Genomic DNA, 15,836 nt, shown 5'->3' with positions numbered 1-15,836 from the left:
TGCGCCGCACAGATTTGGACTCGAACTTGGGACCAACCGGTCAGAGGGCGAGCGGGGCTCACACCACAAGGACACAAACCCGCTCGTCAAGGTGTCCCTGCGTAGCCATCGTAAAGGTATAGATAGTATGCGCTTGGCGAAGAAGCTCATAACATTGCCATCCGGAAGTATAACGGACCAACACACAAACCTGTGTGTATCCATGCACGTTTATAATCAGGTCAACACAGTTCAGTGAGCATTACTCATAAACGCGGATGGCAAAATACAATAACAAAGACCTGAATGACGTCATCTTCGAATTATCTATAGATAGTATGCGCTTGGCTAAGAAGCTCATAACATTGCCATCCGGAAGTATAACGGACTAACACACAAAACTATGTGTATCCATGAACGTTTAGAGTCGGGTGAATACAGTTCAGTGAGCATTACTCATAAACGCGGATGGCAAAAAACAATAACAAAGACCTGAGTGACGTCATCTTCGAACTATCTATAGCCTGACCGTAGCCGTCGCTATGTTATATCCTGACACTGAAATCCAAAAGGACTGGCAGTTTGACGTCATTATTTGGTTTTTGTACCGTCTAGTGAGTTGTCGTGTAAGTAGAGCTCATAGAAACAGGTTATTTCATTGTTTGAACTCATGAATACAACTCACGATTTGTTTTCTTTTGTGGCAAAAGACTGGCATTTTGACATCATTTTTTGGTCAGTATTAGCGTGGCCTTCGTAAAGTTATGGCCTGATACTGACCAAAAAATGACGTCAAAATGCCAGTCTTTTGCCAGAAAAGAAAACAAATCGTAGTTGTATTCAATAGTTCAACCAATGAAATAACTTGTTTCCATGAGCTCTAATAAAGACAACTCAATAGGCGATGCAAAAACCATATAATGACGTCAAACTGCCAGTCCTTTTGGATTTCAGTATCAGGCTATAACATAACGATGGCTACGGTATCAGGCCATAACTTTACGAAGGCCACGGTGTCAGGCTATACGTTTACGATGGCTACAGACAGACACTGGCCAAAAAATGACGCCAAAAGACACGTCTTTGGCCACAAAAGAAGGTAAATCGTGAGTTGTATTCAATAGGTCAACCAATGGGATTACTTGTTTCCTTAAGCATCACTAACGACAATTCATTAAACGCTGCAAAAAAAAAAAACAACTAAAAATGACGTCAAAATATAAGTCTTTGTGGGTCCTTCCGTAGCCATCGTTAAGGGCGTTGGGTTAATATTAGGAAAATCCTTCGAAAATTGATTTTGAGATTTTGGTGGAATTGATATTTTATTACCTAGAAATAATATAATGAAGTCCAAATTCATTACGTAGATATAAGGCATGAAAAACACAGTCGAAATGGTACAGATAGTAAGAAAAGTGTGAAAAACGGAAGCTATTTTGCTATTTTCTCAAAATGTCATATTTCTAAGGGTATGGGATACTGTGTCAAACGTTTCCTGAATCTATTCATGAAATTGTCTGAATTTCCAGTTATCACAGAGATAATGTATTGTGTCACCAAGAGAGATTTTTTTTTTAAGATATGTGAATTTTGAACTATAATCCTAATTCTGAATTTTTAACGTCAATTTTGTCATAACATTTTGATTCTCAACTTTGTAATGTTCTAATAAAAATTCCATAAGCTAAAGCCGTAAAATCTCTCTATGGTGACACACTATAGTACAATGTTGACAAGAGGGAAGAATATGGAGGTCATTCCTTCATTAGTTTTTGTGGAACGTTTGCCACAAGATTGTTATATTTTTTGATGTCAGACCCCAAAATAGGTCGCAAAATGGGTATCAACACAGATATTTAAAAATTTTCACCATAAATGTTGTTTTTTAACCTATAATGACGATACAGAATGATTAAAACCGCCCAATATTGGTAATTAAAATTTTTTTGGAAAAGACCCAAACCGCCCCTTAACATATAGCCTGACACAAGAACCCTTTAGGACTGGCAGTTTGACGTCATTTTTTAGGTTTGTGTAGCGTCTAGTGAGTTGTCATTGGTAGAGCTCAAGGAAACAAGTTATTTCATTGGTTGAACTATTGAATACAACTCACGATTTGTTTTCTTTTCTGGCAAAAGGCTGGCATTTTGACGTCATTTTTTGGTCAGTATCAGGCCATAACTTTACGATGGCTACGGTCCTTCCCAGACCTGCCTACTTGAAAAGTTAAAAATTCGTAATTTTTAGGAGACAAAAATTTTATCGCTTTATTAAAATTTACAGATTAAACAGTTTACCCTCACAAAGATTAAATACAACTTCAAAACCCTTAATATTGTGTAGTCTGGCAACAAATTTCATTTTGAATAAGTTTTAAAGACTTAGAGATGCTCATGAAGGTCTGAAATTGGAGCCAAAATTTCGTAATTCTACGAATTTTTCGTAGTAGTAGGCAGGTCTGGTAGTCCTTGTGGCAGGCAATAAGTTAACTCACTCAACCCTACCACCGACTATATCCGAAGTTTACCCGGGTTAGTTTTACCCCATGTCTATTTATTACATTTTTCTGAGACAAATTATAGGCGTGGTATCAACGCTCATGTTTTCAGTTTCTGCATGTTAATGGTATAATGGTAGTTGAGTAAAACTTTCTATGTACATGCTCATTTTTAATACATTTTTTTTTCAATTTTGAAAAGTAGCAAAAATCTATAGATAGTTCGAAGATGACGTCACCCAGGTCTCTGTTAGTGTTTTTTGCCATCCGCGTTTATGAGTAATGCTCACTGAACTGTATTAACCCGACTATAAACGTTCATGGATACACACAGTTTTGTGTGTTAGTCCGTCATACTTCCGGATGGCAATGTTATGAGCTTCTTAGCCAAGCGCATTCTATCTCTATGATTGAGTGAGTTAACGATGGCTACGGTATAATGCGTCATCGTACAATGACCACATTGTCACACTCGTCGTCGTTAAATACCAATTGTCTCAACTATGTAAACAATCTCGTGCAAAGAACTATTCAAAAGTCTTCCACAAAGGGGAGGTAAAAAATTACAATTCGGGGAGTTAAAAGTAAGAAAAATATAAATAAATTTTAAAACTTGAGCTTTTATATAGCGCAATACCCACTAAACGTGCTCAAAGCGCTTTGCAACGGGGCATTTTCCAACAGCAACACGTAACATGTTGGACGTGACATGACGCCTGTTAGGCGATATTGCAATTTTTTTCGGACAAAGACAACGCTGTTAACGGCCAGGTTCTCAATTTACACCTGAGTACGGTGAGAGAATGGGAGTAAAGAGCCTTTTCCAAGGACTCAACTATGCGCCGAGCGAGGCTCGAATTCAGGACCTTCTGATCCGAAAGCGAGTGTCATACCACAAGACCACATAGCCGGACAGTAAAAACAAAAATGAATATAACAGCTTTTAAAAAAAAGAACAAAAGATCAAGCACGGAACGTTTCGGGCTCAAAACCCTTCATCAGCCAACAACAACAACAACAACAACAACAACAACAACAACAACCAAAAAAAAAAAAAAAGAAAGAACAAAAAATACAAAACAATCAACTCGATTTCACCTAGGATCGATCTCGGTCCCTTTCCATGTGAACCGAGTGCCCTACCAACTAAGCTATCGGGACCCCCTAGGCTATCGAATCCCAAATGTTGCGCACAAGTCCCGTCCCAAAAGTTCCGTGCTGCTGTTTTGTTTGGCATTCCTTGTAAAACGTTCTGAATTCAGTCCATATTGCGCTGCATTAATAATAATAATAATAATAATAATAATAATAATAATAATAAATAAATAAATAATAATAATAATAATAATAATAATAATAATAATAATAATAATAATAATAATAATAATAATAATAATAATAATAATAATAATAATAATAATAATAATAATAATAATAATAATAAATAATAAATAAATAAATAATAATAATAATAATAATATAATAATAATAATAATAATAATAATAATAATAATAATAATAAATAAATAAATAAATAAATAAATAATAATAATAATAATAATAATAATAATAATAATAATAATAATAATAATAATAATAATAATAATAATAATAATATTTAACATGACAAATAAAAAACAAAAACAACTGAAATCGTAAAAAAAATGGATCTTTTAGTCTAATGCAAGACCATAGTTTATGCAAATTAAGCGATGTTGAGCAGGACCTTTGACTGGTTGAGTTACAATGATTCCATAACTTCCAGTTGATTTAAAGAAATGGCCACTTGTTAGAGCCCCGATTATGGTGGAATAAAGGTGAGTACTTTGAACAAGCTCTCTACTCACATTCTTTCCCCTAACCCAGGTACAAATGGAGTGCCGACACCCGTGTCTTTGTCGATTAATCAATCTTGTTACGGTTTACATGTCATATTTTGTCCTACATGGTAAACTATGTTGTTTGGTTTAAAACAGGGTCTCGCTCACTTTGAACACATATTATTGCTTTATAAGAAGGCTCACTTTTATTTTACTAATTAGACCACCCCCCCCCCCCCAACCAACCTGTCCCGTCTACAGAGAAAAGTGCCTTGAGCGACCTATTGTCGTGCTTACAAAACAACGTGGTCATATCGCCTAGAGGTCGACGACCATGGCAAGTAAGTAATTCCCGGCTATTGTTACTCAACGTGGACAAGGTGGTCAGGTCTGCAATCACGTGATTGAATTCTTCTCGCTGATTGGTCAACATCGATTCAGTACGGGTCGTGATGAGTTGATGATCTAAAACCTACAAACTTTGTTTCAGTTGAAATTTCAACATTCACTGATGCGGTTGTGAGATATTTTGTGTGCTACATATTGAAGTATTTCTTAATCGTGTTTACATCAAGACAATTTTCATCTCTAACTTTTCACGTTAGCCTATTCACATCGTTCGATGACCAAGTATGTTTAGTATTTTACAGATACTTTAATCATTGGTTTGACGTGTCTGTGGTAGCTTTTACAGTTACATTCGTTCCATTTTAGATTGTGATATCCGTGTTCCAAGAACGTAGAAAAATTGGAATACATAATGAATTATCTATTCATTAAGACCTGCCATCAGGATTTTTATCATTCTTTTGACTTCACCCCAGTCCGTGTCCTCGGGAAAGGCATGATGGGGGATGTGATGCTTGCTAGATCCAGAGATGGAAGTAACTTAACGGCGGTGAAATCCTTCAAAAAGAATTCACTAGATGCAGGTTTAGAAAACCAGAAATTATTTTTCAATGAGGTGGACATTCTCCTGAACATCAAACACAAGAACATTATCGGAAACATAATGGTAAGTTATGATTATCTACCCGACTAATTAAGATTATAAAAATGCTATACAATATTTTTTATATTATATTATTATCTGTCTAAGAGTCAATCTATTTATATGTGTTAATCTATATTTCTATTTGTCATGTAGCATTTATGTCCAACTATTCTTATGGTTGTCTTTTGGTTGAACTAGTTTTGCATTTTAATTATGTATCTACCTTTTCCATCAATAATTTGCGAACGTTTCAGTTTATCCATCCATCCTTGTTTTGATCTATCTATCTATAATCTATTTATCTATCTATCAATTTATATGTATTGATGGTAATAATGGTATTATTATTATTATTGTTATTATTATTATTATTATTATTATTATTAATATTATTATTATTATTATTATTATTATTATTATTATTATTATTATTTATATTATTATTAGTAGTAGTAGTATATTATTATTAGTAGTATTAATATTATCATTATATGATTGTTATAATAATAATAATAATAATAATAATAATAATAATAATAATAATAATTATTATTATTATTATTATTATTATTATTACGAGTGCGGCTATGTGGTCTTGTGGTATGACACTCGCTTTCGGATCGGAAGGTCCTGGGTTCGAGCCTCGCGCTCGGCGCATAGTTGAGTCCTTGCAAAAGGCTCTTTACTCACTTTCTCTCACCGTACTCAGGTGTAAAATGAGTACCTGGCCGTTAACAGCATTGTCTGTGTCCGAAAAATTGTATTATCGCCTAACAGGCGGTATGTCCCGTCCTACATGTTAAATGTTGCTGTTGACTAGGGACCCCTTGTAAAGCGCTTTGAGCACATTTAGTGGATATTGCGCTATATAAAGCTCCAAAATTATTATTATTATTATTATTATTATTATTATTATTATTATTATTATTATTATTATTATTATTATTAATATTATCCATATATTATTATTATTATTATTATTATTATTATTATTATTATTATTATTATTATTATTATTATTATTATTATTATAATTATTATTATTATTATTACAAAAATGCCAAACCAATCCTATAATAATATTGAAAATATCAGCCCTACAAATATGTGCCTGTCGTTTGTTGTTGTTTTTTTTTTGTTTGTTTACATATTCCCCTGCTTGTTTAATTATATGTGACCCATCGTCTCAAACCCGTATTATGGTGGGATGGATCAAATGCTCAAAAGTCAAATTTTAGTTAAACTGATCATGAAGTGGAAATTACTTTAAACTCCTATAACTATTTTCCATAGTGAAACATAATATGACCACAGCCCAATTCTGGTACTCTTACTGATCAGGACCTTAATCACCACGGTATAATACCGTTTTGGGGTGGTGGGTCATATATTATTTCCTTCAATTAAATACAATGGCGACATCCATAGTTTAATTTGATCCTATGCGTTTCCCACCACAGGCCTATGACTGTCCAAGAGAATACGTGATGACCATGCCCTATTACCCATCAGGAACTCTAACCAGACATCTACCTTACATGACCGCCTATGTCATAGACAAGTACTTGCTACAACTGACCAGTGCTCTCAACTATCTCCACTCACGTCAGCTGGTTCACAGGGACATCAAGCCAGATAACGTACTCATATCACATGACGGAGACGCCATCTTGTCAGACTTTGGTGTGGCATGTCTGGTGACCACAACATCTGTGTCCATCATTGGTCGAATGGGTACTCCTGGATACAAGGCACCAGAGTTATCGGACATGAGAATTCAGTTTTTTGACTTCTATTCGGTAAATGGACTCTATATTATTATTCCAATTCTTTTTCCTTAAATTATGGTACACGAATGCTTTTATTTCTAATTCCGCAGAATGGTCTCTTTCTTCTTCTTCTTCTTCTTCTTCTTCTTCTTCTTCTTCTTCTTCTTCTTCTTCTTCTTCTTCTTCTTCTTCTTCTTCTTCTTCTTTTTCTCGTCATCATCATCATCATCATCATCATCATCATCATCATCATCATCATCATCATCATCATCATCATCATCATCATCATCTTTATAATAATATATAATAATAATAATAATAATAATAATAATAATAATAATCATCATCATCATAGTAATCATAATAATATAATAATATAATAATAATAATAATAATAATAATAATAATAATAATAATAATAATATAATAATAATAATAATAATAATAATAATAATAATAATAATAATAATAATAATAATAATAATAATAATAATGATAATAATAATGATAATAATAATAATAATAATAATAATAATAATAATAATAATAATAATAATACACCAGGCGTCACCCGGATTGCAGCCCCGCAAATTAAGCTAAGGCGAGGTGACTTGCTCAAGGCCATACAGTGTAGCGGCGGGTACCTTTTGGGTACAAAGCAAAGGCCACCGAGCTACGTTGCTCCTGAGAATAAACTAAATGTGATTATATAAATAAATATTATCATATGTTTTTAGAATGTGCCATTTAGATAATTTACATTAATTTACAGATTTTAACGAACAAACAATGTGACATTAATAGAAATTAATTTTTCTATTCTTCCCCCCAGTGTGACATGTATTCGTTGGGCGCCTTGCTATTCAACATGGTGACACGCCGATTGGTATCTCCGAACACAAACTACTTGGGCAGTGTTCGACACCCTTTGACAGATTATGGAGCTTATGGCGTCATTCTCGAATACCTTTTATGCCAATATCCACAGATGAGATGGAACACAACCAATTTATATAATCACCTTGTTTCCATGCCACACATGGCCAACCTCATTCATGAACAGTTTGGTGAGTGAATTAGTTTATTAGCTATAACATTGCAGCTTTTATATAATATGTGCATTATCCACTAAACGTGCTCAAAGCGCTTTACAAGGGGTCCTTAGCCAACAGGGCTATAACAAAAACACACAGAAACATACACGACTACAGCCATCACATATCCTATACCCTTTTCATAGGTAACAAGTGGCTACCGTCAACTGGGATAACTTTGCCTCTGTGAATTTGGATCCTTTTGAATAATCTCATCTTTGTTGCAGCTATTGTACCCATTAAAAGACTTTAATCTTTATCAAAGGAAACAATTGCCACAAAACTAAATAATCTCTTATTGGTCCAATATTCAACAGGCAAAGTTTCCCCTTTAGGCAGACTTACCCCTGTTGGCGGTACTATCTGACTCCATCGGGCTTCCATTGATATAAACAACATTTCTTTATTTTTTCCACTTTAAAACTTATATTTTAGCCCTGTATTAAAAGAGAGTATAGAGAAACAAAATACCCAGGCGGCAATAAGGATTTCAGTACATCGTAGGTAAAACTAAAACTAGATGCCAAAGTTGTGGCTCAACCTTCGATTCTCTGATTTGTGTTATAAGCAATCATAATTTACTGATACAGATCATCTATGAAAACATATTCTATTACAAAACTTTTGTGGTGAACAGTCTTCAAAACTGTCTTAGTTTCTCTGATGGTAAGACAATTTAGATTTTATCCTCCTTCTATACTTTTAAATTTCATGAATTTTCAATATCAACTGTTTTATGTATCTTGTTACACAACGTCAAAACCATAAGCATTTCATCTTATTTATTGACACAGGTTGTTGAAATGCAGATGACAGCAGTGTGTGATGCATTGTGGGTCGTTTAAAATGATGAGGCTGAATGATGATGATTTTAACGATGATGGGGATAAGGATGAAAAGGAGGGAGAAGAGGAGGATACTGAGCTGCTTCTGCTGCTGATGATGATAACAATGATGACAAGAACAAGGACAAGAAAAGGAAAATTGATGGCGAAATTAAATTGGTATCAATAGTTTTGTATATTTATTTTACAGTCCTATCGCAGACGGACTATAAAAAGGAGGTGCCGCCTTTGGATTGACTTCACGATGCGTGGTCAAAAGGGCGTTAAACGCAAGACTTTCCTTACATCTTCAAGAATATTTCATTCATCTTTTGATAAACAAACTGTTATTTATCTATTTCCAATGAATTCTCAATAACTTTAACAAGAATTCATTGTTTAATTCCTATCGTTTTCTTTGTCTTAATTTCTTTTAGCATCTCAAAATGGAGTTTTCTTTATTTCATCTCATAATAAAAGGAGTTTGTTGCAGACATACAAATCTAAATAGTTATCTCAGTTTTAAAGGCGGTAAATAGACAATAGTAATAGCTTGCTTCCCTTTTGATAGGACGCTAGTGTATTGTAAAATAATTTCTGTTAGATCAACCAGGCCCAGCTACTCGATCACTGCTTGGTAAAAATATAAAGAAATTCTCGACTAAATCTGTCATTTATATCAGTCATTTATTCTTGTAAGATATCGTGATCCCAACCTGCCAGATCTTCTATATCTATTTTATCTTCCATTCCATGTACTCAGTCTCTACTGTATTGTTTACTGTCGTTTCATCCAATTTAAGGTTCTCTTTTATTCAACAGGTTGTTCAATAGAGCCATTTATTGAACACTAAATTCTCTTTGTTAAAAATGTTTTAACGAAAAACACAAGAATAAACCAAAAAAAAAAAAACAAAAAAAAAGGAAAAGAAACGAAAAAACAGTCACAATTAAAAAAAAAAAAAGAAAAAAAGACAACAAAGAAAAAAAAGAAAATACAAAGAAAAATAAAAAAACAAAAAAAAAAAAACAAGAAAAAAAAAACAAGAAAAAAAACACGCAATAAAAGGAAATAAAATCTTCCAATAAATATTTTCAAAAATACCAATAAAAAAAAGAAAGCAAAAAAAAAAATTAAAAAAAAAAAAAAACAAAAAAAAACAAAAAAACAAAAACAAACCCCAACCCCTCCACCAAATAATCGTTAAAAAAATTGAAAAAAAAAAACGACCCATGGTCAATTATTTCAGCAAATTGGATTAGTGGGTTCACGATGCAGGTATATCAGTAAAACTTTGTCTGTGAATGATACGTTTGGGACAGTTTTACGTCCAAGTAAAGCGGATTGGTTATCATGTTTAATACTAGTTAATCAATCTTTCTTTGATCGGTGTAATTTGGTATTTGGGGATAAAAGCATCACATTATAGTTGGTATTTATTATCTGGGCTTACGGTATTTGTTATTTGGGCGCATTGAGCGTAAAAACTTACGTTTACCAAAATAATATTATGTCATAAAAGGCGAGGTTTAGCATTAATATGTAGGGATTTAACGTTTCGATTTGAGTATGATTCGCTTTTACTTTTAGGTAGCCGATTTAGACTGACATGGGGCAGTTAAAATCAGTAGGAGGAGTGGTTTGAAGGAATTGTGGGAACTACTGTTTTCAATAGGGTATAAAATAGAATGAATCAAAACGGGATTCTAGATTATTCGATTCGATTCTAATTCGATTCTACTTTTTGTAGTATGCTGCAAGTTCTAACTACCTACTAAGAATCTAAATTTTACGGAATTAGAAGTATTCTACATTGAAAATGGTTACAAAGAAAAATTGACTTAACATTTGTATTGATTTTACGGATTTGAAATCTATGACACTGGTTGAATTATGACCATGCTATTTGATTTGGATTTCGAATTTATCACAACAAATAAAGCAGTAAGAAATCAAACTTGGAATCTAGATTTTATTCGAATGTCTTGATGTTGTACATTCATATATCATCATTAGCCCTTGAACTCTTTAGTCATTATTAACATCTACAACACAATGCAAAGGAATATCATTACCATTTATCAAAAAGCTACTATACGATCATTAGCCTTTACAGATGTGTGCAACTACGCCACATTCTTCTTCTTCTTCTTAGATTATATTGTTCTATTATGTTATATCTTACAATTCATTTCAATCTGCTTTATAGTTTGTTTCAATCTTTTCCGACAAAATGTCTTGTACAATTTGGCCAGAGAAATGTATACTTCATTTATAAATGGAATTAACATTTCTCACAATACATTGATCAAATACAGTCTCTGTCTATGGACTAAAAAAATCAGGAGATGATTAAAAAACAAACAAACAGGTTCTGAAGTCTTAAATGTTGTGATATATGTATATATCTATGAATATATAGCGGATTTTGTGAAATTTATAAACGTAGTTGAAGAAAGCAATAAAAAAAAGGAAAACAAAAAAAAGACCAAAAAAAAAAAAAGAAAAAAAGAACCCCCCCCCCCCCCAATAAAATAAACAAAAATTTAAAAAAATATAATGAAAAATAAAAACCAAAAAGCAATTAAAAAAACAAAAACAACAAACCAAAAAAAAAAAAAAATAACAATTTCAAAAAAGATCAAAAAATGAGAAAGAAAGACAGAAATAAATAATTCATTTAAACAATAATTCAAAAACTCTGTCTCAAGTTGATAAAATTCAATTCAAAATTAAAATTCACTTCTTAAGTAAAGTTTCCACAGTTTCAGTCTCTACTTTATTTTTTATCATTATTTTTTTTTTTTTTGCTCCTTTTTCCGTTGAAGAAAATGTCTATCTTTTCAATCAACAATCAGGAAATGTCTTTTTAATCAGGCCTCGGAGTGTTAAATACTACAATACACACTTGCTTGTCAGCATGAAATATTTTACGCTATTCTATTAGAAAGTTATCATAATCTCAAACAAAACAAGAAAATAATAATAATTTATTTTTTTAAATTTGAAAATAAAAATAAAATCCGACTGGATCCGACGTGCACTTCTTTGCAGGTCTGATAACCGAACGGAATCATGGGCTTGATTTAACATTGTTATAACTGATTTGCGTTGGCTTTGGGAGTATTTCCTTTACACCAATTAGACCATGACAACTTGGGTTATCAGACCTGCAAATAAATAAGTATAGGCTGACATGATGTATTTAACACTCTGAGACGGTCCCAAGCCCGGTATAACTGAGAGGGGAACGACGAATTCTATAAATCTGTATTTAAATTATTCTAAGAAATGATTGTTAATAATCTAGGTATAGGTACAATTTCCATTATAAGATTTAATCAAGAAAGGTATGAATGGTGAACTCTCTCCTTACCGATCATTTTCAGTATTTTCCCAAAATGACAGGCTTACCCAGCAGAAAAATTGATTCTTTAAACTCACAAAAAAGCTCTCTACAAAACAACTTTATGTTTTTATAAATCAAACAAAGATAATTCTTCAAAGTTTGTGATGTACAATATAAATCTGAATAAGAAAAAAATGTTTAATGTGTCGTAACAAATGTGACGATTTTGCTGCAGGTGATAAGGAGAGGGTTAAGGTGCATAATCCTTGTCAATAAAAAGTTTCATTATGGAGAAACCTGAGTATTTGTATAGTGCAATGTCGAATATACATACACAAAATAAAAACCGCTCGATCTACGATGGGTCCCGTAGCCAACGTCAACACTTAACATACGAGACAAGACGCTTGTAATGCGCTAAAATATATATATATATATATATATATATATATATATATATATATATATATATATATATATATATAATTATTTTATTTACTTATTTTTTTTTCGACAGAGACAACGCTGCTAATAACCAAGTTCTCAATACACTTGATTGAATGTGGTGAGAGAATAGGAGTATAACGTCTTTTCCAAGGACTCAACTTTGTGCCGCTTAGAGTAGGATTCGAACCCTGAACGACCGATCCGAAGGCGAATGTCCTACCAATAGATCACGAAAGCCACACAAAACCAACAAAAATGGGTTAATGCTAATGGCGGCTATGTGGTCTTGTGGTATGACACTCGCTTTCGGATCGGAAGGTCCTGGATTCGAGCCTCGATCGGCGCATAGTTGGGTCCTTGGAAAAGGCTCTTTACTCCCATTCTCTCACCGTACTCAAATGTAAAATGAGTACCTGGTCCTTAACAGCGTTGTCTCTGTCCGAAAATAAATTGTAATATCGCCAAACAGGCCTCATGTCTCGTTCTAACTATTACGTGTTGCTTTTGGTCAGGGACCCCTTGTAAAGCGCTTTGAGCACATTTAGTGGATATAGCGTTATATAAAAGCTCAATTTAAGTATTGCGCTATAGATATTACGAAGTTAACGTCATTTAAGTCTTTGTTATTGCTTTTTGCTTCCGTGTTTATGAGTAATTCTCACTAAACTTTATTAACCAGACTATAAACTTGGCGTACATATGGACGATACCCTTTATCAGCTCCATGACATTATCATTCTAGAGTACCTGCTTTGTTCAGACCCACAGATGAGATGAATGTTTACTTAACCACCCTGCTTCCGACATCTTAAAAAAAATTAGTCCTTCAGAGCCATTAGGCCCATGGAACCGGAGTTTATCCCAGTTTCTATAGCGTGAAACGGACAATAGCACTTGCATGCTACCCTTTGGATAGGGTGCTAGTCTATCACAAAGTACTTTCCGCCCGATCTACCAGACCCAGCTACCCAATCACTGCTGGGTGGACAAGGGGGTCAGAAAAAAAAAATCTCGACTTCACCCGGGATCGATCTCGATTCCTTTGATTGTGAAGCGAGTGCTCTACCAACTGAGCTATCGGCACCCCGATAAAAAAGAGCATTAAAAAGTGTCCTTCCGTAAACTTTAAATGTATGATTTTTTAAATGGGACGTTAACGAAACAATCATAAAGACAATCAATGGCTTCAATAGTAGGTGTCTAAAACCTGTCGAACGATATTCCGCATCGGTATCATCTATCTAAGGCCGTGCGAAAAATGATAGCTTGGGTTGCTGGCAGCGAGATCTATATAGACCATGGTTGCTCGTCAATGGAGCGTGTGATTCCTATCTACCTAAAACACACTTTGCGTCGTCGTCGTCGTCGTAGAAGTAGTAGTAGTAGAAGTAGTAGTAGTAGAAGTAGTAGTAGTAGTAGTAGTAGTATTAGTAGTAGTAGTAGTAGTAGTAGTAGTAGTAGTAGTATAGTAGTAGTAGTAGTAGTATGTAGCATGGTAATAGTAGTAGTAGTAAGTAGAATAATTTGTAGCTAATGGTAATAGTAAAAAGTAGATGAAGTGAGAAGAAAAGTGCCAGAAGACAATAGAAAATAACATTTTTTTGCGGCGGTCAATTTTCTGAATGGTAGTAGTAGTAGTAGTAGTAGTAGTAGTAGTAGTAGTAGTAGTAGTAGTAGTAGTAGTAGTAATGGTAGAAGTCGGACTAAGATGAGGAGTAATAGTTGTAGCTGTAGCAGTGGTGGTGGCGGTTGTAGTCCTTCAGAGCTAATAGGCCCATGAAGCTGGAGTTTATCCCGGTTTCTATAGCGTGAAACATACAATATCAATTGCTCTCTATCCTTAGGATAGGATCTTACTCTATCACAAAATACTTTCCGCCAGATCTGACCAATCTAGATACCCGATCATTGCTGGGTGGACAGGGGAATCAGAAAAAAATCTCAACCGGGATATATCACGGTCGTTTGCAAGTGAAGCGACCCTGTTTAAACTTAGACTTTCTTATGACTTACCACTCTCTACAAATGCCCACCCTGTCTAGACTTTCTTATGACTTACCACTCTATACAAATACCCACCCTGTCTAGACTTTCTTATGACTTACCACTCTATACAAATACCCACCCTGTCTAGACTTTCTTATGACTTACCACTCTATACAAATACCCACCATGTCTAGACTTTCTTATGACTTACCACTCTATACAAATACCCACCCTGTCTAGACTTTCTTATGACTTACCACCCACTTTATATAGACTTCTCTATGACTTACCACATATCACATCAGCTCACTCTATACAAATACCCGCCCTGTCTAAACTTTCTTATTACATACCACCCACTTTATATAGACTTCTCTATGACTTACCACATACCACATCAGCTCACTCTCTACAAATACCCACCCTGTCTAGACTTTCTTATGACATACCACCCACTCTATTAGACTTCTCTATGACTTACGACAGACCACATCAGCTCACTCTATACAAATACCCACCCTGTCTAGACTTTCTAATGATATATCACCCACTCTATATAGACTTTTCTATGACTTACCACAGACCACATCAGCTCACTCTCTACAAATACCCACCCTGTCTAAACTTTCTTATGACATACCACCCACTTTATATAGACTTCTCTATGACTTACCACAGACCACATCAGCTCACTCTCTACAAATACCCATCCTATCTAGACTCTCTTATGACTTACAATAAGAGGACCACCATCTCCATTATCTAGACCTTTCTATAAATCATCATTTGAGTCTAAGCACACAATAACCCACACTAACTACAATTTCCTACAACTGACCTTAGACAGTCTCTCTATACACATACAAAAAAAATATCCACTACATAACTAGAAATGTCTATGTCTTTACACAGACCATCAAGTCACTCTACATAAATTAAATACAAATAACTTATCGATAGCTCAGTTGGTAGAGCACTCGCTTCACACGAAAAGGGAACGAGATCGATCCCGGGTGCAGTCGAGATTTTTTCCGACCCCTCCCCCCCCCCCTCCTAGCAGTGATTGGGTAGCTGGG

General features: G+C 34.1%; 2 protein-coding genes across 4 annotated transcripts in view; one reads left to right on the top strand and one right to left on the bottom strand.

Moving 5' to 3' along the window:
- The window catches only part of LOC144976831 (sodium-coupled monocarboxylate transporter 1-like), a 71,214-nt gene that overhangs the window by 29,007 nt on the left and 26,371 nt on the right, over positions 1-15,836 (bottom strand). The gene's annotated exons all lie outside the window — the stretch shown is intronic.
- LOC144976829 (serine/threonine-protein kinase Sgk2-like) lies at positions 4,768-11,490 on the top strand. Its single transcript, XM_078921315.1, has 4 exons — positions 4,768-5,311; positions 6,751-7,089; positions 7,892-8,126; positions 8,948-11,490. Exons 1-4 carry the CDS (start codon positions 5,057-5,059, stop codon positions 8,953-8,955), a joined length of 837 nt encoding a protein of 278 aa, XP_078777441.1. The 5' UTR covers positions 4,768-5,056; the 3' UTR covers positions 8,956-11,490.

This window comes from Berghia stephanieae, chromosome 7, assembly GCF_034508935.2.
Source record: "Berghia stephanieae isolate SIO BIC M18660-M18661 chromosome 7, UCSD_Bste_1.3, whole genome shotgun sequence".
In the NCBI taxonomy this organism is placed as follows: domain Eukaryota; kingdom Metazoa; phylum Mollusca; class Gastropoda; order Nudibranchia; family Aeolidiidae; genus Berghia; species Berghia stephanieae.
The sequence above is the reverse complement of the archived record's forward strand: the minus strand, read 5'-3'. Positions and strand labels throughout refer to the sequence as shown.